Raw genomic sequence first — 22,369 nt, forward strand, 5'->3', positions numbered from 1 at the left:
CCCAACCACGTTAAATCCAAACGTTTCTCCGGTGTTGGGGCTCCCTGGCCTCGGCCCCCAGCGCCCAGAGCTGCCAGGGCTCTGCTGCATCCGACCACCCTCAAAACCAGCAGGTCCTGCCCGAGCTCCATCCCTGGTCCGTGCTGGCGATGGAGAGACGAGCGGCTGCCTTGTGCACCGCAGGCTGCAGCACGGAGCAGCCGCCCTGCTTCGCTGGGCACAAGTGACTGAAAAGCCACCAGAAAACAGCAGAAAAAAAATTATATACAATAAATATTTATTCTTGCTTAGTATTTCCTCCTGAAAGAAAAAAAACCTTAGAGCAGGGATTAATTTTACACATTCTGCCTGCTCAGCTAATGCCCTTCAGCAAGGTTAATCTTTACCCAACGCGAGTCTGAAAATTAAATCCACCGTGCTGTATAAACTTCCTGTGTAGTTTGATTTAATTTCTTTCATTCACCACCAGWATGATATATGCACTTTGAATCCACAAACACTTCCTCTCCGAGCAGATAATTCACGAAGAGGCGCTCCCCTCCTTCCTTCTCCCCGTTGTGTATCTTAATTAATGCTTCAAGTCTGGCAGCTTTTTGATTTCCATTTCAACAGGGTCTCTGATCAGTCTGCTTGAAAGAAAAACCTCAAAAAGAGATTTTTTTCCCCCCCTCCTTTTGTTGCTGCCTGAATTTCTTCTGGCATGGCCTGAATTTCTTCTGGCATCTTGGCCAGGGAGCAACTTGGCTCAACGGGGGGACCAATGCAGGACCAAGAGCAGAGCCAGCCCAGAAGCGGCTTAGATATTTGCAGCCCTTGAGGGCAAGGGGACCTGGCCTCGAAAAGCCCAGGGTCCCTCTGCTAAAGCCGACACGCAGAGGAAYAGCAAATTTACAGGGCTGCAGAGCAGCTCTGCAAAGAAAAAAAGATAAAAAAAATCTGAAAAAAAAAATAATAGCACGGCGTAGAAAATTTGTGCAAGGAACATCTCGTTGTCAAATTAACATATTAATAATTASGCAGAATGAGAACGTGAAGTCCCAACAGGAGGCGCGACGGCGGCGCGTTGGCTCCGGCGCCGTGTCGAGCTAAATTTGAGCGCTTCCGAGCGCTCCTCCGCACGCATCTCCTATGGAACAAGAGCGTCGGCTTCGCCCTCGATGAGAAAAGCTGCTGCTGCTTCAGGGTTTTTGGGTTTCTGCTTCTTCGGGGTGTTTATTTTTGCTCCTGGATAAGTGGGAAAACCCACTGGGAATGAGCGTGATTTGCCAAGTTTCGCTTGTCGGGAAGGGAGATGCGTTCAGGGCCTGAAGGGTGGAGCTGGCATCTCTGGAGGGAACCGCTTTGCGGCCACGATGCTCAAGGACACTCAAAACCAGAGCCAGAAGTTACAAGGAGCAAGTGAAATAACCACGGGGACCATAAATAAAGTGGTACCCTTATATAACCATAAATCCTGTTTCTTCCTGCTTGGAAGAGACAAACCAGAAGTGGTGTCTTCAGGGGTGTAACTTGGAGCCAAGTCCCCAGACCTGCGTGTTGATGCCATGCCCTGAGAAGCTGCTGCTGTTGAAGGTCTCCTTGAGGGCCCAAGTCCTTGATGGTCCTCAATCCGAGAGGCATCCCAGGATCCCCCCAGCTGGAAGCCTGCAGTGTTGGGATGAACCCAAGGCTTTAAGGATCCAAAAGCTGGCTCTGTGGTGGCCTTAAAGGATGACCTTCATACCTGGCACGAAGCAGTGGATTCCAGCTGCTTAAACAGCTGTGGGGAGATGCGGAGAGCATCAGTCCTGGGTGCTTTTGGAAATGATTTGGCCAAGCCAAGCAGGCAATTCCTGCCTGCCTGAAGGAAAGAAAAAGAAAATGGAAAGAAAAAAAAGAGAGAAAAGGGAGGGAAAAAAAAAAGAGAAGGCCTCCTTGCAGTGACACAGTGATTTATGGATAACTATATGATAATATATTGCTTCCCACCTACTGCTTTTGAGCTATGCAGAGGAGGGAAAAAGGGAGCAAAATGGGAAAGCTCCTTGGCAGGGAGAGCAGAGCAGGGCACTGCAGGAGCATTTAGTGCCGCAGGGCTTGGGTCTTGCCCAAGGCGGTGGGACAAAGGGGTAAATTCACCTTGCACTGTATTATTTTTGCTAGAGACGCTTCAGCTTAAGCTTTAGGAGGTGGTGAACTGCCAAGAGGCATCTCCAGCACTTGCCCTTTCCCATGGCAAGGCTTTCCCACATGCTATAGGTCGTATCACTTCAATTCATTTAACTGAGAGCTTAATAAAAAATAAAAAAAAAGAACAGGAACTAGACTTAGTTGACAAGAAAAGACGCTGGATGGAAAGCAGATGATTATTGGAAGAAACTGTCTTGCCTTTTATGCATGAAAATCATGCTCTGCCCCATGCTTTGCATACCCGCTTCGTGCTAAAACACATTCCTCCTCTCTTCTAGTCACAGCCTCCTACCTGGCCTGGCTGTTTTCCTCTTTCTAGCAGAGCTTTAGCAGTACTAAAGAAGCCTAAGACTTATTATATATAAATATATATATATTTTTTTTAAAAAAAAAAGAAAAAAAACCATGCATTTTCTTCTGTGTTTTTTTGCCCAAACTCACCCTTGGGAACAAACCCCCAAGATCCTAAATTTGATCCTCGGCAATGCTCCTTTTTTAAGCCACTCTTATTTTTGCCCGTCGCTCTTGTGAAAGGGGGTATTTTGGGTGCAGAGCTTTGCTCTGGGGGCCGAGGACGGTTGGGGTGTCCCCCCCCCGATGTCACCTCGTCCTGCACAGAGCCTGGGGGCTGCAGCACAGATTGCGCTGCCAGGGGATGCGCCAGAGCTGGGAATCTTCCTCCTCCTCCTCCTTCCCACAGATGAGGAAGAAAGCGGGAAGATGAAGTCAGGCACRCGCATTAAAGGAGAGATTTTTTTAAATACGCCTCCAAGATCCCTCAGCTTTACTTTCAAGCAAGTTACCCTGCAAATGGAGCTGCTCTGGGACCAGCCAAGCTCAAGCTGGCCCAAAGGCACATTCCTCGTCACCAAGAGGTAGGAGAGAGACGCAGAGATCCTCCGCTCTCCATCCTTGGCCCACACACCACCTTTATTCATGCAGGTGCGTTTTGACAAGAAAAAAAACTCAGATTCTGGCACAAACCTGAGACATCTYCAGTTTTTCACAACCTGCTGTCTCGTGCGGATCTGCCCAGGAGGATTCTGCACGTCTTACCCGGCAGGCACAACCACCACGTCCCGCTCCAGCACCAAACCACGAGAGATGAGCACCGCGCTGCACCTTCCCCRGCCAGCAGCTCCAGGCGCCCTCGGACCCGCACGCGGATCTCGGCTAGCAGAACACACAGCACTTCTTCCAACCAGGAGATCTGCTCCTCTGTCTGCCCATCTCGGTGCTGTTTGCTGCCGACAGCCACGCTCCAGCATGAGCATGGGGGACAGCATCACCTCGGGGCGCCTGCAGGACCGAGGGCAAAGCTCTCTGCTCAAGTTTAAATAATTCCGTCTATTTTTTTCCCCCCTATTTTCCTCCCCGAGTTCAGCTGCCTCTGCTTGGAGTCTGCTTGGAGGGAGCTTTGGCTGCAATATCCCAAGCTTCCCGTCTCCAATGAGGTAATTATACACACACTTAATAAAGGACACAGGCTGCTTACCTCTGGATCTCTCTTAGTTTGATAGGTGCTGTGCCCAGAGGCAAGAGCAGAGGTGGAAGGGCCAGGGCTGTGACCGGAGATCCTGCCCCGCTGCTCCTCTTCCTGAATCCATGGCTGGGTGAAGGCATCAGCTCCCGGGGACCACGACGGATGAAGATGAGGAAACGATGGGTGAGGAGACCTGGTGGCCTCCTCCTCTCAGTCCCAGCAACGGCAACACCCATTGAGTCCATCCGCGTTTCTCATGGAGCGAAGACAGATCCCAGGCTGGGAAGTCGGAGTCCTCTCTCTAATGTCTGTCTCTCATTATTTCTCAGTATATTTTGGGTTTGGGGGCTTYGTCCTTCCTCCGATGAGCTCTCGGGGTTCCGCTGAGCAGAGGGGCCGTGGGAAACCACGCTGCAATCAACTCCAAGAAGACATTCACATCACGGGGGCTTAGGTGGAAACAGTAAACTTGATTTATTGAAAAAAAAAATCTATTACATTTTTTCCTTTATTACACAGGTTTAAAATATTTTAAAATAGCTCTTATGGGCATTACACTTAAATTTTATGACATGTTTATTGGACTTCGAAGAAATGTACAATACGTCATTTGACAGTATATTTTAAAAAGGGCCTTAATGTACTAAATTTTTTTTTTCCATAGGTTTATTTTTCTTATCAACATTTGTTCAAGTCATATATATTAAGGAAGGAGGGAAATAAAATTACACAAAAAGAAGGTCTGCAAATACAAGTAGTAATTTTATTGCAATATACCGTAGAGCTAAGTGGTCTGGGGGAAAATCGGAACAGTTTTGAACTTCAGTACAATTACAACACTGCGGAAGTCGACAGAGGGTTTTTCTTTTCTTAAAGCAAAGAAATAAAAGAAAAAAAAAAAAGAGGGGGGGGAAAAGCTCCCTTGATGAAACCCCCCGGTAGCAGAATCACACGACCTAGGTGGATGTGCACGCATGGATGTGGCTTTGCTGCAGAGGGACATGCCACCTCCGCTGCCCTCCCGCTGTCCCCGCACGAGCTCTGACCGGAGCCCGACGCGTCCCCCCCTCGCCTGCACCGCTTTGCTCTTGGACTCGCCCCTTTTTAGGGTAGCACCTTTTTAAGGATGATTTCCCCCCTTTAAATTCAGGGGGGAAACAATAGACCAGAAATAAAACAGGACCGAGACGAGGGAGGCGGATGGAGCCGCTCTCGGGGAGGGAGAAGCACCTCGCGGGATCCGCCGCGCTCTGCTGGGAAGGAGCGGGGAAAAGACATCATATATAGGCTTTTATTCACAGTAAATGTGATGTCATTTCCAGCACGGCGGCAGACCCCCCTCCTCGGGCTCAAGCGCGTGCTCGAAGGCTCCCGGCCACGTTAAAAGCCCTGCAATGTCTCTATTTTCCAGCCGAGCTAGGAAAKGGCCTGGGAAAAAGGGGGGAAAAAATAAAATAATAATTAAAAAAAAAAAAAAAAAAGGAAGCTGGTGACAGCAGCAGGCTGCAATCTGAAAATGCCACATGGGAGAAAAAGGCGTTCATGGGAAGACAAGGAAAATTGCACACTGTGGGAGCTGCATCCTCTCACCTCCATACGGGAACAAATACATAAATTAGCACCACGAACACGGAGCGACCGAGTACAGGCTGGCCTGGTTACTGCTGCATAAAATGCATGAATATTCTTGGAAAAAAATAAAAAAAAGAAGAAAACAGCACATTTAATTACTTTCTATATGGGCCACATAAGAAACCACAATACAATGGAGAAAAAAGCAGGTTTCCTACATAACACGGAGGAAGGCGGCATGAATTTCTAACCAGAGAGGCATGCACTCTGCATGGGAAATGAAGGATGCGGGAGGCTGGCCACTGGCAGGGAACCACCACTGTTGCATTAAAGATATTCAAATAGATAGCACCACAAAGAGAAATGTAAAAACAGAGAGCACCTTTTCTTTCGTCTTTCTTTTCTTTTTTTTACATATTATATGAAGAGAGGACCAATGGATCTCCCCTGCCAGGCCAATCTGCCGCCAGGAATGGATTTATGTCTTCATTTTAGCAGAATTTTTGAAGTAGGGGGAGAAAAAGGCAGGAAAAAATTAATTTAAACCACATAGCTAAAGGCAAACAAGCGAGTAAAAAAAAGCTATTTCAACTGCATCCTGGTTTTGAATCAGGGTTTGGTAGAAATTTTGTTAAAAAAGGGGCTTTTACTATTATTGCTTTGGAGCAAACGGCTCCAGAAGGCACCGGTGGCTCTGGGGTTGCTTGGCTGGCACCTCGGCTTAGGCTTAGGCTTAGGCTTGAGCGCAGCCCCCGAGCACCCCCTGTCCCTGCTGGCCTGAGGCACGGGGGGACAACGGGGACCAACGATGGCATTTTGAGGGGGCCRCGTGGTTGGGAGGTGAGCAACAATACGGACAGGGTCACATGCATGTTTTGAAGCTGGAGACGTTTAAACATTTAAAATAATATAAAATACATATATTTACTTACAAACATACAAAAATATAAGCACCTTTAACACCCGGGAAGGAGATGCCCAGTGTGATTTTTTCGTCGTTGTTTTTGCTGTCAAATTTATCGGGTTAATTTTTGATTAAAAAAAGTAATAATAGATGGTTCAATGGAGGCACTGGAAACTCTGGAGATGGTCATTACTTCTGCTTGCATCCAGATCTCATGGAAGTCAACGAGCCGGCTGTGCTGCCCCGCGGCAGGGCTCGGGTTAGTCGGGACTTCAACATCAAGTTGAACGCAGGAGTTTCAAGTTTTTCCATATATTTTTTTTTCCCTTAGGAATAAAGCAAGCCAACGGAGAAAATAACCTAGAGACAAGCGCTGGGCGTCACGGCACGGCAAGAGAAAGTCCTAGCTCTGCTTGTGCTTGCGGATTCCCCACGGAGGGTCGTGCGATTCTGCGCCCGGAGCGGGGATGCGGCTCTYGGTCGGTGATCCCGGCAACGTGGGAGAATTCGGGAAAAAACGAGGAACAAAACGGGGAAGAAAAAAAAAAAAAAAACCAACAACCCATCACTGTCCAGTTTCAGAACGTGCATGTGACAAGGGATTTTCTTTTTTTCTTTTTTTTTTGATTTTTTTAATTCGTTAAATGGCGCAATGAGGTTACGAGGTTGCTCATTTGGAGACTAGTTTTCAGGTGGCTCTTAGCCCAAGAAGCAAGCTGGTCCCACCTCGAATCCAAATTTCTGTGAGGCTTCTCCGAAGTCATTGAACATGATGTCGACTACAGGGACTTGCTCTACCTTGGGCGTGTTGATCTCCAGGATAGTCTTCTGATAGCCCTTCTTTGCCTGAAGAGGGGAAAAGGGAGAAAGAGGAACACTGATAATGACCCAATGCTGCGACAGCAAGCTACCACCCAYGAGCATCTGCCAGTCTACATGGAGATGACCTTGCTGAAGTGCCATCAAAGCTGATCCACAGGGACCCGGTCCCCAAAGACGCCACATTCACCCCAAAACTTAGCAGATTCTTGCACCATATCCATGGAACAAGGCGAAGGAGCTGGATTATTTGGGTTTTATGCACCCCACAAGGACACACACGACGAGGTTGGAGTCCCTGCACTCTCGCGCCGGTCACAGCTAACAAAACCTGAGGACAACACAAGGAGGAGAAGGCTCCTGATGACAACAACCCTATGGGCCAACCTGCACCGACGGGAGGTGTAAAACAAAGAACCAAATCTGGAGAAACAGAGAAGGGTCAAATAAAACAGGGTCTGGAAGGACAAAGCGTCAAGCGATGCCGCTGTCACAACTAGTGACCTGGATGGGGAAGGAGCTGTCCCCAGCACCCACGGCTGGGCACAACGGGGAGGGACGAGGGCCTGAGGAGCAGAAGAGGCTGTTGCTGTGCAGATCTAACGGCACTGAAAGCAGCTCCTCAGCACGTCCCAGGGCTGGAGCAGGAGACCAGGAAAACGGTGGCTGCGGTAGAGTTGTTTTGCCTCCCTGAGGACATGCATGGGTTGTTGAGCAAATGTGAGCGATTTAATTTGAATATATTAGTTTGACTATTATACCCGAGCGCTCCCGAAAACACCGCATTTAAAGTTTGATGGAATTCACAAGGTGAGGGTGTCTCTTTTTTATCGTGCCTGGTAGCCATACAGTTGCTCCCAAAATATAAATAATTATTAGGGGAGCAGAAGCGCACCCGAGGGCATGCAAAAACTGCACAAACAAGTGAATTTATGGGGCAGTTTTTGGTTCTCCCTTACGCGCTGATTTGTGCGTCTCAGCAGAACAGTCTACATCACAGCTGCACAAAAAGGGCTGGAAAAACACAGCCAAGTTATGGCCAAACACCTCAGCCCTGGGCAGCACCRCTGCATCCTGCAGCCAGGTCCAAACAGCAGCGCCCTATCCCAATATCCTATCCCCCAAAATCCAGCCGGGAGCATCCGGAGCAGCACCTGGGACCTGAATTGCTCCGCTCCCACAGTTCCCATCACCGTCCCCTGCTGCTCATTTACGTGAYATCTCCTCTCTGTGACATTGAGACTGGTAACAGCGGGCTGCGTTCCAGCCTCCCGTCAGCAGCCGCAGTGGCAAATAAACCCCCAGGAGCTGCACCCCTTCCCAWGCAAATATCCCTCATTAGGGAGAGCAGCAATGTAGGGCACCTGAGCAGAATCTCTTAGGCAAAGTGCCCTCATCAGGCACCTCATCCTTAAAATATGTGACGTGCCATCTTGCAGCATCCCTGGGACTTAACAAGGGAAACAAACGGGAGTATTTTTTCCCTCTTTTTTATTCAGAGGACGCGTTGCATTAGCAGGAGATGGGAAGTACTTGAGGATAAACTTCCCCATGTGGTTTCTGTGCGTTTGCAGCAGAGAAATGAATGTCCCTTCCCTCTCTGCAGCACCATTACGAGAATAAGCGATTCTAATTTGATTTTCCTCCTTGCTCCCACGGTAAAAAAAAGTGTCTGCCAAAACAGAATCATTTTAATCTTGGATAATGAGGATTTTTTTTTTCTCTCCCTGTTAAGCATCTCTCAGCTCCTGCAAGGGGCCTCCAAATGGGTGCAGGGGCCTCCAAATGGGCRCAGGAGCCCCCAGATGGGCGCAGGAGCCCCCAGATGGGCGCAGGRGYCCCCCAAATGGGCGCAGRAGCAGTGGCAGCCCGGGAGCACTCACCGCGCAGCCGTCGAGGGCGGCTCGGATGTAGGGGTTGTTGTCGTAGGACATCTCCTCGTCGTTGGAGCCCAGGAAGCGGATGGCCTTGTCGTAGCTGTCGGTGGTGGCGTCGTGCCACGCCACGGACTGGTAGCAGTTGTAGGTGATGTTCTGGCGGGCCGAGGCGCTCAGCAGCCGCAGGAAGGTCATCTGCACCACGCCGATGGGGTTCCCGTCCGCATCCACGTAGGAGAGCTGCGGGAAGGGGACAGGCTGCGCAGTGAGGGCCCCRCTGCCCACCTCGGGACGCTCGCCCGGGCTCGTGGAAGCACGAGGTGCTTCCAGCCCTGGGGCTGGGCTACCAGGGACCACTCCATCCTTTGCTGTTGACGCCTGGCTAGGAGGCTGCAGCTGGGGAAAGCAAGGGGAGTTGCAACCCTGGCGTGTGCAGGGTGGAGCTGGGGGTGCTCCCTGCTTGCTCCGACTGCCTGGCCCCATTCTGTGCGTGCTGGGGTATTTCCCCAGCATATTACCCCATGCTGGGGTATTTCCCCAGCATATTACCCCATGCGTGCCCAGGCACTGCCTTCTAAGCAAACCTTGCACCTCCTCTGCAGAAATTCTGCTCGTGCAGATGAGGTCCGGGATGGGGGTGCTCAGTGGAAGAGAAGGGATGCTCCCTATCCCTGTGCATGCCCACCCTTGTGCAGGGATTTGCACCCTTCTGCAATCCCTTCTCTCCCCAGGAACACAGTGGAATATATTATAGGAATATAATATATAGGAATATAATATATAGCAATATATTTCTGCAAGCCACAATCTACAGAACCCCCCTGCAGCACCTCAGGATTCGCCTTGAACCTGGGGATAACATTAAGGTGGGACTTTAGCTCCTACCCCACCAAGGAAGCAAATGTGCAATGGGTCAGCTACATTGCACGTGCAAACTGACTGCAATGAGGTGGCACCTCCAGCCACGGCCAAGCTATGAGAGCTGCTGCTCATGGCTGGGAGCTCTAGRCAGTCCACGTCTTTTGAAATAACTGGGAGAAAAATTCAGGCACGAAAACAACGTAGGGTCCTTCGAGGCACCACAAAAGCACCGAGCTGCCGGGTGAGCTGCAAACAGTAGAAGAGATTCATAACCAGACAATACAACCATGTGCAAAAGGGAATAGAAATAAATGAATATACCAACCGGTTGTCAGGATACTGTTGCACTGTCCTCCTGAGAGCTAAATATGACTGACCAGGAGAAAGCCAAACATGCCAGGCGCAGAGAGGAGCCAGAGAGCCACCAGGACGTAGATGGAGAGGAACAGAAATTTAAGGGACATTGCTGCTCTTCTACAGATTGCACAAAGGCTTTTCCTTTTGGAGCTCCAGCCCCTGAGAACCAGCCGTGCACACAGAGTGTGCTCTGGGAAGGGGGTTTTGCAAAAAAAAAAAAAAATCTTTTCCTTCATTTGTTTTTAAGTGTGATAGCATTTGGTTTTGACATAGGCCATCTGGCACTGAATGATAATAGGACTGGCTGGGTGGAAGGGCTTGTTCGGGCCAGTGGGAATTCTGTGTGCACATGGGAGGAAAGTCCTCAAGGAAGCACCCGGAGCCCTTTGATCCCTCTAAACGTGTTGGCTGCRTCAGGACAAGTGCTAGGAAAACAGYTGGGAATACTCTGTGTTCCTCAGGTACTGATCGATTAAGATGTGGAAACACCAAAATAAGACGGTTTCTGCGTACTTCAAATTTACCGTGTCCTTCCTGCTTTGGATGTCTCCTGCCCAGAAAAAAAAGGCAAAAGCTGCCTGGATTGCACACCCTGTATCAAGCACCGGMTGCTCCCATCCATGGGAATCTCTCCATAGACTTGAGGCAGCCTTGGGATCAGTGTCCCAAARGGTGTGGGAAAACTCAAGCTCACTTCTCCAGGCACATTTCTCTCCTTTTTTTCCTATTCCCTAGCTCTAAATCACTAATAGCAGCAAAACGAGAGACGCTTTTACAAACTAAACCTCGTTTTTACGGCTTGTGTGCTTAAAATATTGTCTTCTACTTAAAAAAGGTCATCTATGTGCTGGTGGCTTTTTTTGCTTTCTCAAACAGTCAACGCAGGACAGCTAAAAGCAAGAAAACAGCAATGCAGAAAGTGGAACARAGGGGCTCTACGCTGAAATTTCTATTTAAAAATTGGGCCCTAAAACCTACTTTGGCTATTCAGCCTCTACAGTAGCTGACAAACAGACTGAAGAAAAGCAGAGAAGACGGCAAAGAGGAGGTACTCGTAACATTAATTGATGAAGTGCTCTAATTAAGCTATGAATGATTGCCCTCCAAGTCGCTAAGAGCTGAAGCTTTGGCTTGACAGCTGGATTCGCCGGTGCAGAAGGAGCTACAGCAGCCGTTGCGTTCTCGTGGGCAGAATCAGAGCGTGTGCTTAGCAGCAAGGGAAGGAAAACGTCGGGCTGCTTTTCCTTTTTGCTTGCCTTTTAAGGTGGAAGTTTCTCTGCATGGCAAGAAACCTCTGTGACGGTGCCGGAACTGAGGATAAACTCATTCGCCACATTCCACTAATTCCAAGGGATGTGACATGCAAGTGGGATCTGTGGCTCAAAGAGACTCAATTCATCGTAGTTATTAGCTGCTCTGAGGTCCTGGACCAAGGCTTGACCACATCTACCCACAGCACGACCATCCTTTTCACAGGATTAAATACCAGGGATTTATTTCCTTTTCAGCTGTCTCAACATCTTGCTTTTCTTGCTGACGTTAATGCCTTGTTTGACCGCAAGATAGGTTTTCTCCCTTTAAAAATCCTTAATTGTGACTAAGCCAAGCTCTAGGCTGCTAGGCTTGAAAAACGCCTGGTTAGAAAGCTGATTTTGAGTCAGTGACTTCTCCCAAGCTAAGGGGCTGGCGGAGGTACATGGGGCTCTGCTGCAAGGACTGCCCCATACTGGAGAGGGGCAGATTCCCAGGCTCAGCACGGACTCCAGGATACACTGAACAAGGCAAACAACAAATATGGGCTGCACAGCCCTGTTCCACACCGAAGCATTACATAAGAAGTCTCCCAGCATCTCTCTGGATAAGACCACGCTGCATCAGCAGCTCTCCCTATCTCTTAAAGTCAGGMAGAACCTGGAACTGGGGAAGCATCCGCACTGGATCCTATTTTCTTTCCAGCATTCCACCTTAAAGGTTTTCCAGGTGCCTCGTGAGGGTTAATTAGTCCAGCATGCAGAGTGCCACGGGCTTGGCCATTCCAAAGCAGGAGACGTGCCGGGATTGCGGCTCGAGCGCCAAGGTTAGCCACTTACCAGAGACCCCCGCTTGTATTGACTATACCATGTGGAAGGCTGCTCTTTGGGCCAGCGAGCCATTTTACTCTGTAAAATATGACACGGGTTAAAGAAAACCAGAAAGCAGCAAGATGCATCTTACCAGTTTACCGCGCTTGAATTCACTGAACCAGGAGCCTGGGTTTTCCTTGGGCCAAGAAGTAATYCTAGCCTAGTTTGTGGACGGCAAGTTGGAAAGGAAAGAGAGAAAAGAAAGAAAGAAAGAAAARTTAAAAAAAAAGTACATTCAGTTTTGTAAGCAGAGTCTGCATGTTGTACTGATATTAGTCCATTTGCTAGAGAAATATGTTTTCTTAACCTTTATCCACTGGTAATAAATCTAGACTGCCAAGCCCTATGGACCCAGCAGCCTCAAAATGAGACCACGGATGGTGTGGCCCTGTGTTGGGGTGCTCCACTGCTGCACAGCAACGTGGACGGTGCAGCATCACCCTCCTTTACAGGATAATAACCTGTAACCCTAAATACTTGGGATGCAAAATTGTCAGTACAGTCCTTTTCAGGAAAGAAGAAAAAAGGAGAAAAAAGGAGATATTAACAGTAAACAATCCATGATCTTCACGGGAGGGTTAGGCTGGAAAGGGGATGTTGATAACAGAGAAGGCTGCTGTGTCTAAATCCAGATGTGGCAGGGCTGGGAAAGGTGGAGAGACTGGGATTAAAAAGCCTCTATTTTCTATACTTGTGCATCAGTGAAGCCCAGCCTAAAAAGCCTCTATTTTTTACACTCATGCAGCAGTGAAGAACGGCCCACAGAGCAGGGCCTCCTCCGCAGAGCGTGACCCATCCTGCGTGATGGGGCTCCAGGCACCGGGAGCGACGCCGCAGGCGACCTTGACAAGAGACGAGCTGTCAGAGCATCCTCTACGGCAGACCTGTCTAAGCAGCTGAATCCTTTTTTTCTCTGGTTTAAACACAAGGAAGGAGTGTGTTTACAGTCCACACTCCTGCTCTTCCACATGTTCCCTCACTTCTGTAGTAAAGGTCTCCAGAAACAACCGCAGAATGTAATACAGGTGTCTGGGGGACTGTCCTCTCCTTCCCCATCAAGCAAGCCAGTGTGTCTCTACAGTGCTAAGGATGGACTAAAATGGAATATGGCTTAAAATCTATTGTAGTTTATAATAAAACCACCCAGCCAACACTTAGTGCTAGCACAGTAGCTGTTTTCCTCCTGCTATGGGGAAACACAGCAGGCTGAACCTTTTTCTGCTTTACGAGAGCATTGCAAAAGTGTAACACCATTTGCATTTGGGCAACGTCCCAGCTGGTGGCTGCAGGACTCCTACAGAGCCAGTGTGACAGTAATTTGAGTACGGATGAGCTCAATTTATCAATACGTGTGAACTCCATCAACCTGGTGCACCAGGGGCAAGACAGAGCTGAGGCTAGTGTCAACCATCCAGGAAATCAAATCTCCCCAAGAAACACCAGGAAAAAAAAATACAGGAGATAAATATTGTCTGCTCTGTCTGAAGACAAAATAAGGGAAGAGGAGTCAGTAGTGCTTGTGTTTGCAAACAGCAGGGCAGACAGGCTACAGGAGGGAAAACAGGGGATGAATCGAATGAGCCTCCACTGGACCCACAGTTCTGGTGCCAACACAAACTTCTGCCTTTGTAAAGCAAAATAAAACATTAAGCTTTTATCATGCCTAGGAAACCATCAGACTGGTTCTAAAACACTGTTTAAAAACGACTTTTCGCTCAAAGAAATGCTCTTTGTATACATATTGCTTATTGTTTTAGGAGCTTATTTTATRTAACAAAAATATCCCGTTTCTTTAATGTTTGAATTTTTGATTTCATCTGAGATTGGCTGTCTGCGAACATTTGCATTGAGAAACAATCTATTGTCATCACCATATGGGGGAGAAAAAGATTGCATGGACTTACTCCTTCTGATTTCTTGTCAGGGAAGATGCAAGTCTCTCCACCAGCTGTGAAATTACAGTAAACTTTGAAAGAGTCCCGAGAGCATCCTTGGTTAGGATCAACCCAGTATTCACCTGGATTGGCAAAAGAGGGAAGAGAATGGAGGAAAGAATCAGCACATTGAAGCCAGAACAACGGGAAGGTCAACAACCATCTTATCAGGGATATTTTGACCCAGAGATGGACTAATGTTATAAGTATTCTTGAAAAAATGGTTATGTTCTAGATAACACTGTGACACCTCACAAGAGCAGCTATTTCRCATTAAGTGTCCCTGTTCTCCTCTACTTATTGCTTCTTTGCCCGCCGCATTTCTCTCGTGGGGCTGAGGAGTGTCCAAATTATTTCTCTTGCTGCATTTGATGGTATTCATTGCACGGAGCCACTGTGAAAGCTGCTGTTTTGCCCGGACACCCTCCACCCCAGGACGCACCGTCTGGGAAATCAGGGTGACAGAGCTGCAGGTCCTTGCAGGTGCGAGCTGGGTTGTGTTGAGTGCCCAAAGGATGCTTCATTTGCTCGATTTCCAGTTTCAAGGAATTCAGTGAGCCAAAAATTTCCTCCATGCCATCTGCATAGTCCATATAGTTGTCCGCATTGCCGTCGTCCACCAGCTGGCTGGCATCGATGTTTCGCCTGGTCCTCTTGGATGCCTGGATGGGCAGGGGCTGGATGACTTCTCCAGGAGGACCCTGACGTGTGGGGAAAGAAAATACAACTTCCCATCAGCAAAAGAGACCATTGTGCTGAGAAACAGCATGGCAAGATACATGCTAGACATGCAGAACATCCATGAAAACCTCAGCCAAGCTTGAGGGCTGGCTCTATGCTCTCTCATCTCCCCACTAGCAACTTCTCCCTTCACATCCTGCCTTCCTCCCCAGTATTTCTAAGAGATGCTGCTCACCATCTGCTGCATCTTTGTCTGGAAATCTTACATTTGCTAACATCACGTCACCCATTAAATCTCGATCTCATCTGATRCTTATGACGTAGGTTCTACTTACAGGAGGTCCTGGGGGCCCAGGTAGACCAGATTCACCCTTTGGACCCGTTGGACCCTGCATAGCAAAACAGAGGGATAAATATGAGTTACTCCAGGAAAAAAGTAACAAAAAATAACAAAAAAAGGAAAAACAAAAACTTAAATCACAGCCCAAATGCTATTCCTTYCATAGTGCTCTGTCACCTCAAGTGAGAGTGTAACAGCCTGTTGTGGCAAAGATTTTCTTCTTGTCCTTTTAGGAACACAAGAGGAGTCTCTTCCCCGCCTTCAAGAAACTATTTTTGGGGGGTTATTCTCTGATGTTTGGGTAAAAAAAACTCTGTCTAATATTGGAGTTAGACAGAAAAATTTTGTTGAAGTTTCCAGACGGAAAAGGCAGTGTCTTTCAATGCATGAAAATATTAACCATCCAAATCAATTTAGCATTTTATAAATCAAAAAACTAAAATGTATAAAACACTGTATCCTGTAAGGGCAAAAGTCTTTAGGAAGTTACCCAAGAGGAATTTTTAGCTACACGTACTGGAGAGCTGTGACATGAAGCTGGCTTTACTGTGGCATTTCTCACCAAGTTCTTTGCTATTTAGCTGCCACCTCCTGCTTCATGGCCTATTTTTACTATCCTCTGCTTTACAGTAGTAGGGTTTCTCCTAAAGAGCATGCATTGAATCCCTCCTTATGATCTTTGCTACACTGATGTTGAATAAAATACAATGCATGTAACAGCACCCTTTCCCAATTATAATTTCTGGATTTAGACAGCCTGAAAAGGCCACATTTGCCACCGTCATCTTTAGCTAATTGCCTTAATGTCACCAAAGTAGAGGAGGAGCAGCAGGTTATGCGTTTCATTTATCAATGTCTATACTTACTGATGATCCTTTAGCACCTTTGGGACCAGGTGGACCCTATATAGGGAAAAATACAAAGGGAGTTAGCACTGTTTTTATTAGAGTTGTTGTCAATCTGTCTCTCCCATTAAAAAGAGAGGCAGAATAATGCTAAACAGTGACAATAAAAAAATTAATGAAATAAAAGAAAGCTTCCTTTCTATGTTTCACATCCATTGGAGTTGGCTGTTGCTTTTATTTGCAAATGTGTCTGATCAGCCTCCCTGTCTGGGGACTGGAAAGCCTGTTGCCTGACTGCCATAACCCTATGTTGTTGTTCTTACAGGTCACCTACCGGTAATCCTGGTGGGCCTGGGGGTCCAATGGGTCCAGAAGGCCCTGTGATACCCTGAAAAAAAAAAGGGAGAAAGGCATTTATGTGAATGCAGAGATGCTGGCCTATAACTACACAGCCAATCCCTGCTCCCCACTCATTTGGAAGTCTCAAATTTGGAGATTCAACTGCTTTTCAGGCGTGCACATGGTTCAGACAAGAGTGAGAAGRGGGAAGCTCATATAGGCAGGCCCCTAGATGTATATTTAAGGTTAGCATCCCCCCCGGTATAATTCAGCATATTCACATGATCCTTTGGCTTGTGCTTTTCCACCAAAACAGGGTCCAGAGTGACTCACCTTTCACACAGGGAATAAAGCACTGCAATGCAGGAAATATTCCTCCAAAACTAGCAAGACTGTCCTGCTGTGACAGCACCCGACCACCTCTGCAGTTATTCCCCTTCTTCCAAGGCAATGAATCCCACTGTTCCAAGGCACATGCAATGAAGGTTGTGTGCAATGATCATTTACCTGCTCTCCTTTGGGGCCGGCTGAGCCCTGGGGTCCTGGGAGACCTCTGTCACCCTTCTCTCCCTGCTCGCCTGGCGGTCCAATAAGACCAATTAAGCCTGGATGACCCTAAGGGGAAACAGTAGATGTTAATTAGGCTCTCTCTGGAGGTGCCCAAAGCACCTARGCCTCCCATGAAAGACATTTCTGGAAACAAAAGCACAAAAAAAAAAAAAAAATCTTAGCAAGGTAACTATAGCAATTCCTGACCCCTGGAAGTCCCAGGGCATGCAGGAGCATTAGGTTCTTGCAGTCAAAAATGCTACAAATGCAGAAACAGAACTGCTGCACTATGGCGTCTCCTCATATCACATGCCAACACACATTATGGAAATTTCTGCAAGGTTGAGGCTCGTGCCCTCAAGCAAGGCAGGTGTTGGCGATGACACCGTCTGTCTGCAGTCACACACAGGCAGTGCCAAGGGGCACGGGCTGTGCAGCACTCACCTTCTCACCCTTGGGACCAGAGTCTCCTTTAAGACCAGGCAAACCAGGTGGGCCCTTTGGGAGACAAAAAGAGGGTAAAATAAATGAATGCATAACGAGAGAATATGAATCTCTAACATTTGTACATTTACACTACTTATAGAAACTCAGGATTCAATCAGTGTGCACATACCATTGGGCCTGGAGGACCGTCTGGGCCAGGGGACCCTGGGAGACCTTGTTCACCCTGTAAAGCAATGCAATCCRCTCAGACTGAGCACCCACAGAGAGGTGCTGCCCAGCTGTGGTCATTTTGATTATTCACCCATCCTTATCTGCTCTCCACAGCTGGGAAATGTTTGCCTTTACCTCCCACGAGGGCAAAGGGACTTATGTTCCTATCATGTTCAAGTCCCTACTGGAAAAGGGCTTAGGATCTCACGGAAATGTTATCCAGAGCAGATAGGCAGACTCAACACTCAGATAAATCATGCTGGGAAGGAATTTTTGTTGTTATATTATCTCCACTACTATGGCTTACTGTTGTCAGGCATTCAAACACAGAAATTATCAGCTCACTTGCAAACAAAATATTACAGAAAGGCATCATCCAAGGCAGATGGATTTTGGTAAAGCATAGGAAGCCATCCTGCTCAGCATCCTTCTCCATCTTTCCTCGTTTGGGGAATACTCACAACTGGACCAGGAATTCCTCGAAGGCCATCAGGGCCGGGTTTCCCTGGAGCACCTTGGGGTCCAATTGGACCAGTCTTCCCGGGAGGTCCTTCCAAACCAGCTTCACCCTAGACACAAGAGAGTTTGCTTTAATTTGCAATGGGGCATCAAACTGCAAGTTTGATTGGCACTGGCAGGACTTCACAGAATGAATGCAGGGCCCTGCATAACATTTAAAACTTCCTCTTGTGGAATCCTCTGGCTTCCTATCCCTTCCGTTCTGAGAATTAGCCTGTAAATGGCCTCACTTTTCAGTCCATTTCTGCTCATTTCTGCTAATTTACAGCACACTCTAGAGCAGGAACCTCTCCTTGTTAGCTCCTGTTGGAGCACGCCACGCTTTTTGTAACACACTAAATTGCCAAATATGGCACCTGGTCATTTCAGAAAAAGAAAAACATGCCCATAGCCTTACCAAGCCCTACTTATATCCAACGAATTTGTTAAAAGACAAAATAAACGTCTATATTTGAAGCTCACAGCCTCATATTCAGGCTAATTTGTCGCTACAAACCCCAAAATCAATTCACTTTCTTTCAAAACACAACTGTTATCAGTGTTTTGGCATGTGAAGGATATGGTAGAAGTCAAAATCCATTCAGCCCTTACCTTGGCTCCTTTCTCTCCTTGTCTTCCTTCAGGACCAGCTGGACCAGGGGGACCCTACAGAAAGCACAAAACAGATATAAAACATAGTTTGATCACCACACATCTGAAACGGTCTAGTGGAATTATCAAAATGATGCTACAGCCCCAGGGAAGAGGGCAACACAGAGCTAAATATTTCTGAAAAGCTTTATAAATCAACTTCTCGATAAATTAATCCCAGGGCTCTGCCAGCAAGGAAAGAAGAGCAGGAGCACTTAATATTTATGTTTTCATTTGGGTCTTAAAAACCATTAAAAAAATGGAATTTAGTGAACAACTTTCCATCAATTTCYAATAGTTGTAGATGGCATATTACTTTTTTTAAATGCAATTACTGCTTTGTATCTCCTTTAAACCTAAAAATAACACTGTTTAAAGAAAAATACTGCTATATAATACACAGAAAAATATTCCTATACAATCAGCTTACCCTTTTTCCTGGTGGTCCGGAGGGGCCCGGCTCTCCTGTGGGACCAGGGGAACCCTAAATGGAGAGCAGAGGAGAACAAGCCATAAATGCCCCATGAGATGTGGAAGGGAGGAGCAAACGTGTAAAACTCGAGCTGAGCTCTAGACTTTGTGCTAAGCCGAGGCGTAGGCGGTCAGTACAACTTCTGACACCTCCTCAGGGGTGCAGGTGGTATCTTGTTTTACTGCCCTCCCACAGTGTAATACCAGAAGGCACAGCAAACTTAAAGGCTAGATTTTGTGGGTTTTTTTCTTTTTTTTTCCCCCCTTAAGCTATTTTTTCTCCTCAGAATGTATTGCTGAGTAGCCAAGATAGATGGTTGCAACYAGGCTTAGGCAGAGAGGAAGGAAGGAAAGGGATTTACAGATGTAGGTGAAGCCAGCAGGACTTAGATGCTGTTGTTAAATGTGTATGTGTTAAACGTGTCATATGTGTGCACTGAAGTCCTCGGGTTTAGCACAGGAACTGCTGGGACTGGACACCACTTTACTCACAGTCTGCCCAGGCTCGCCATCATCGCCTTTGTCRCCAGGGGGACCATCTTGACCCTAAAAGGGGAGGAAAAAAGAAACAAGCAGCCTTACTTACAGCAAGAATGCTTTAAGGGCTATTAAATGCCAGRGGAGCTGCTGCTCAGTGACCAGGGAATAGTCACACTTCACAAAATCAAAAGGAAGAACTTAAGGGCACTTCTGTGAGACAAGCACTTACAGCTGGACCAGGTTCTCCAGGAGGACCAGGGTCACCAGGGAAGCCAACTGGACCCTGSAAAGAGATAAGAAAGATATCCCCAAATTAGAGATACTGCCTTTGGAGAACTGCAGTGCAGCAGGGACCTGCTGCTCCAGCAACAATGTGAAGAATCACCCYGAAGAACAAAACCCTGAATTGTCAACCCCAAACAGAACTAGTTCACATCCCAGCTTTGCCTYTTCAGCATATTCCACCCGATTACAACTATCTGTTCATCTCCAAAAGGGCCTATGGAAATCTCTGGTCTTAACACTGAGAATTTTGTCTAGTTTTTCAAAAATATATTGCCCAAGTGGCAGCGAAATCCTCGCAGCCGAGTGCAGATGAGGAGGCCTTGCATTTGCTTGCTACACGACGTGTAACATTTTCGCATGAAGATCCTCTCAACGCATTTAACAACTAAAATGCCTTCTGACTCTTCCCAGTACGATGTCTGCTGCGCATTTGAAAAGATTCCGAGAAAAAGCGTTCACACAATAAGCTCCAACCAATAATACAGTATCCCCAAAACCCATCTGTTAAGAGGGATGACTAACTCCCCGCTGCCTCCTCTGCTGTTTTGTACTATCTTTGTTTAACACATAATAAATTTCTTCAACCTGCAAGCATCAAAGGAGCAGGAAAGACAAACACTAGACCATGGTCATCTGGTATAAATCAGCGTAGCTTCAACAAACTGCATCAATTTGCATCAAATTTGCATCTGACCCTAAAGGTAAAAAATCTCAAATTCACTGAAATTTCCTCTATGCTATCTCAGAAGCTTCACTGACGCAGAGGATTTTGCCAATGCATAATGTTAAGTGCAAAGTAAGCCTACCATGGGCCCCCAGAGATGAGTTTAGAGATAGCTTTGCAAAAAAGCCTAACAACTCGAGCGTTGCTGGAATATATTGCACAGTTAGGTCTTTTCTCATTGGCACTGCAAAGGAACAGATTAATATCACCTATCATTAGGTTATTAAYCATAATTCTCTGTCTGCTAAACTATTTCCAGTTTCTACAAGCATCTATGCCCAGGGACATCTCTGCTGGGCGAGACAAGGGAGCCCTGCTCTGCAGGACGAGGTACTTACGGGGCTGCCCTTGGGACCGTCGTCACCTGGGGGACCTTTAGGGCCTGGTGGCCCAGCAGCACCCGAGGGACCCGCTTCACCTTTTTCACCTCTTTCACCTTTAGGACCCTGTAGAGGAAGAGGATGTTTCCATTGCTCAGGGAAATAATCTCATCGTCTCCAAATGTCTTTTAATCAATTCTGAAAAACAACCTCCATTTGTATCTTAAGACATGTGGGCATCGTTTAGCAACCCCCTCCCACCAAGATTTGATTGTGTTCAGGTTGTTAAATCGTGGGTAGCTTATATCTAGCCCCTATAATGTTATATTGTAAAATTCCCATAGCATGGCAGTGTCAGCCCCCTTGGGCCACGAACGAGGTCTCTGCCTGACCCCAGAACCAGGAGACACCTCGCTTAGTCCCATCCACATCCCCGCCTTTCTAAAACCCCTTTAAACTTAGCAAAAACCACTGAAGAACAGCCCTTCTGTAGCAGAAGGCAGAGTATTTACAGTCCACTAAAAGAGTAAGAGTCAACCTGGAGCGGACTTACCGGGAGGCCCACTTCCCCAGGAAGACCCGGCTCGCCGGATTCCCCAGGTTCACCCTAAAGAAGGGAAAAGAGGATGGACATGGTTATGCTGCTCTTGCCATAGGGCTCCATGGCTGCAGTGGAGATTGCTCCCAGCTAGTCCTAAGCTGGAGGGCGGAAGCAAAACCTTAGGAGAAAACAAGCAAAAAGTCCTAAACTTGTGAATTAAGGGCCAAAATATTCTAATTCCAGCTGCTGCACTGTTGCTCATGGCCTAGCACTGACTGACCACAGGCCAGTTTCTACTAATGGGTTGAACATCTTCCCCTCCTCTCAAGCTCATTGTGAGCTATCTCAGCAGCACACCAGGCTGACACCACTTCTCCAAGTTTCCTTCTTTGTGCTCATCAGCAGACACTGCATTATTATTTCCCTTTCTGTGTGGGTGCATTTCCATCTTGCTGGCTCCTAACAACAAAAACAGGGCAACACATACATTCTTAAATGAATCTGTTTGCTTAACTAGAAGAAAACACTATTACAAGCGTCTCAGGAACAGAATTAAATGGGCTTCACGCTGTCTTCCCAATGACTAGTATAGAAAACAACAAGCAGACCTGGCTTATCTTCTTGGACAGGCTTTTCTGCTTCCTCTTGCCTTCACAAATGACCACCAAACACTAATATCTTAATGAAGAATAGCCTCTTATTACARTTCCCTTGAAGGACTCAGTTGAAAGCTTCCTGCTGGCTCAACTCGTGTTTTCCTGGGTGCTTTACCTTCTCTCCTACTGCGCCAGGATTTCCTATTCCCCCAGGAGGACCTTGTGGACCATCTGCTCCTGGTGGTCCAGATGGACCTCTGGGTCCAGGTGGGCCTGGTGGGCCCTGAAAGGAA

The 22,369-nt window shown here is 47.3% G+C and overlaps 1 protein-coding gene across 2 annotated transcripts in view; it reads right to left on the minus strand.

The window, feature by feature from the left end:
* Window positions 1-5,165: 5,165 nt before the first annotated feature.
* Window positions 5,166-22,369, minus strand: part of COL5A1 (collagen type V alpha 1 chain) — a 128,563-nt gene continuing 111,359 nt past the window's right edge. The window contains exons 48-66 of one of the 2 annotated variants that reach the window (XM_026049182.1): window positions 22,252-22,359; window positions 21,493-21,546; window positions 20,958-21,065; window positions 19,840-19,893; window positions 19,623-19,676; window positions 19,090-19,143; window positions 18,621-18,674; window positions 17,972-18,079; window positions 17,470-17,523; window positions 17,298-17,351; window positions 16,812-16,919; window positions 16,300-16,353; window positions 15,987-16,022; window positions 15,116-15,169; window positions 14,542-14,800; window positions 14,070-14,182; window positions 12,257-12,325; window positions 8,831-9,064; window positions 5,166-6,974 (exon numbers count right to left, since the gene is read on the minus strand). In XM_026049182.1, coding sequence (XP_025904967.1) covers window positions 6,828-6,974; window positions 8,831-9,064; window positions 12,257-12,325; window positions 14,070-14,182; window positions 14,542-14,800; window positions 15,116-15,169; window positions 15,987-16,022; window positions 16,300-16,353; window positions 16,812-16,919; window positions 17,298-17,351; window positions 17,470-17,523; window positions 17,972-18,079; window positions 18,621-18,674; window positions 19,090-19,143; window positions 19,623-19,676; window positions 19,840-19,893; window positions 20,958-21,065; window positions 21,493-21,546; window positions 22,252-22,359 — 1,776 coding nt within the window. In that variant the 3' untranslated portion in view covers window positions 5,166-6,827. Of the gene's footprint in view, window positions 6,975-8,830; window positions 9,065-12,132; window positions 12,202-12,256; window positions 12,326-14,069; window positions 14,183-14,541; window positions 14,801-15,115; window positions 15,170-15,986; window positions 16,023-16,299; window positions 16,354-16,811; window positions 16,920-17,297; window positions 17,352-17,469; window positions 17,524-17,971; window positions 18,080-18,620; window positions 18,675-19,089; window positions 19,144-19,622; window positions 19,677-19,839; window positions 19,894-20,957; window positions 21,066-21,492; window positions 21,547-22,251; window positions 22,360-22,369 lie in introns of both variants that reach the window. The other variant, XM_026049183.1, reaches the window with a different exon arrangement.

This window comes from Nothoprocta perdicaria, unplaced genomic scaffold (genome assembly GCF_003342845.1).
Source record: "Nothoprocta perdicaria isolate Ctin4 unplaced genomic scaffold, notPer1 scaffold_6, whole genome shotgun sequence".
NCBI classification, from domain to species: domain Eukaryota; kingdom Metazoa; phylum Chordata; class Aves; order Tinamiformes; family Tinamidae; genus Nothoprocta; species Nothoprocta perdicaria.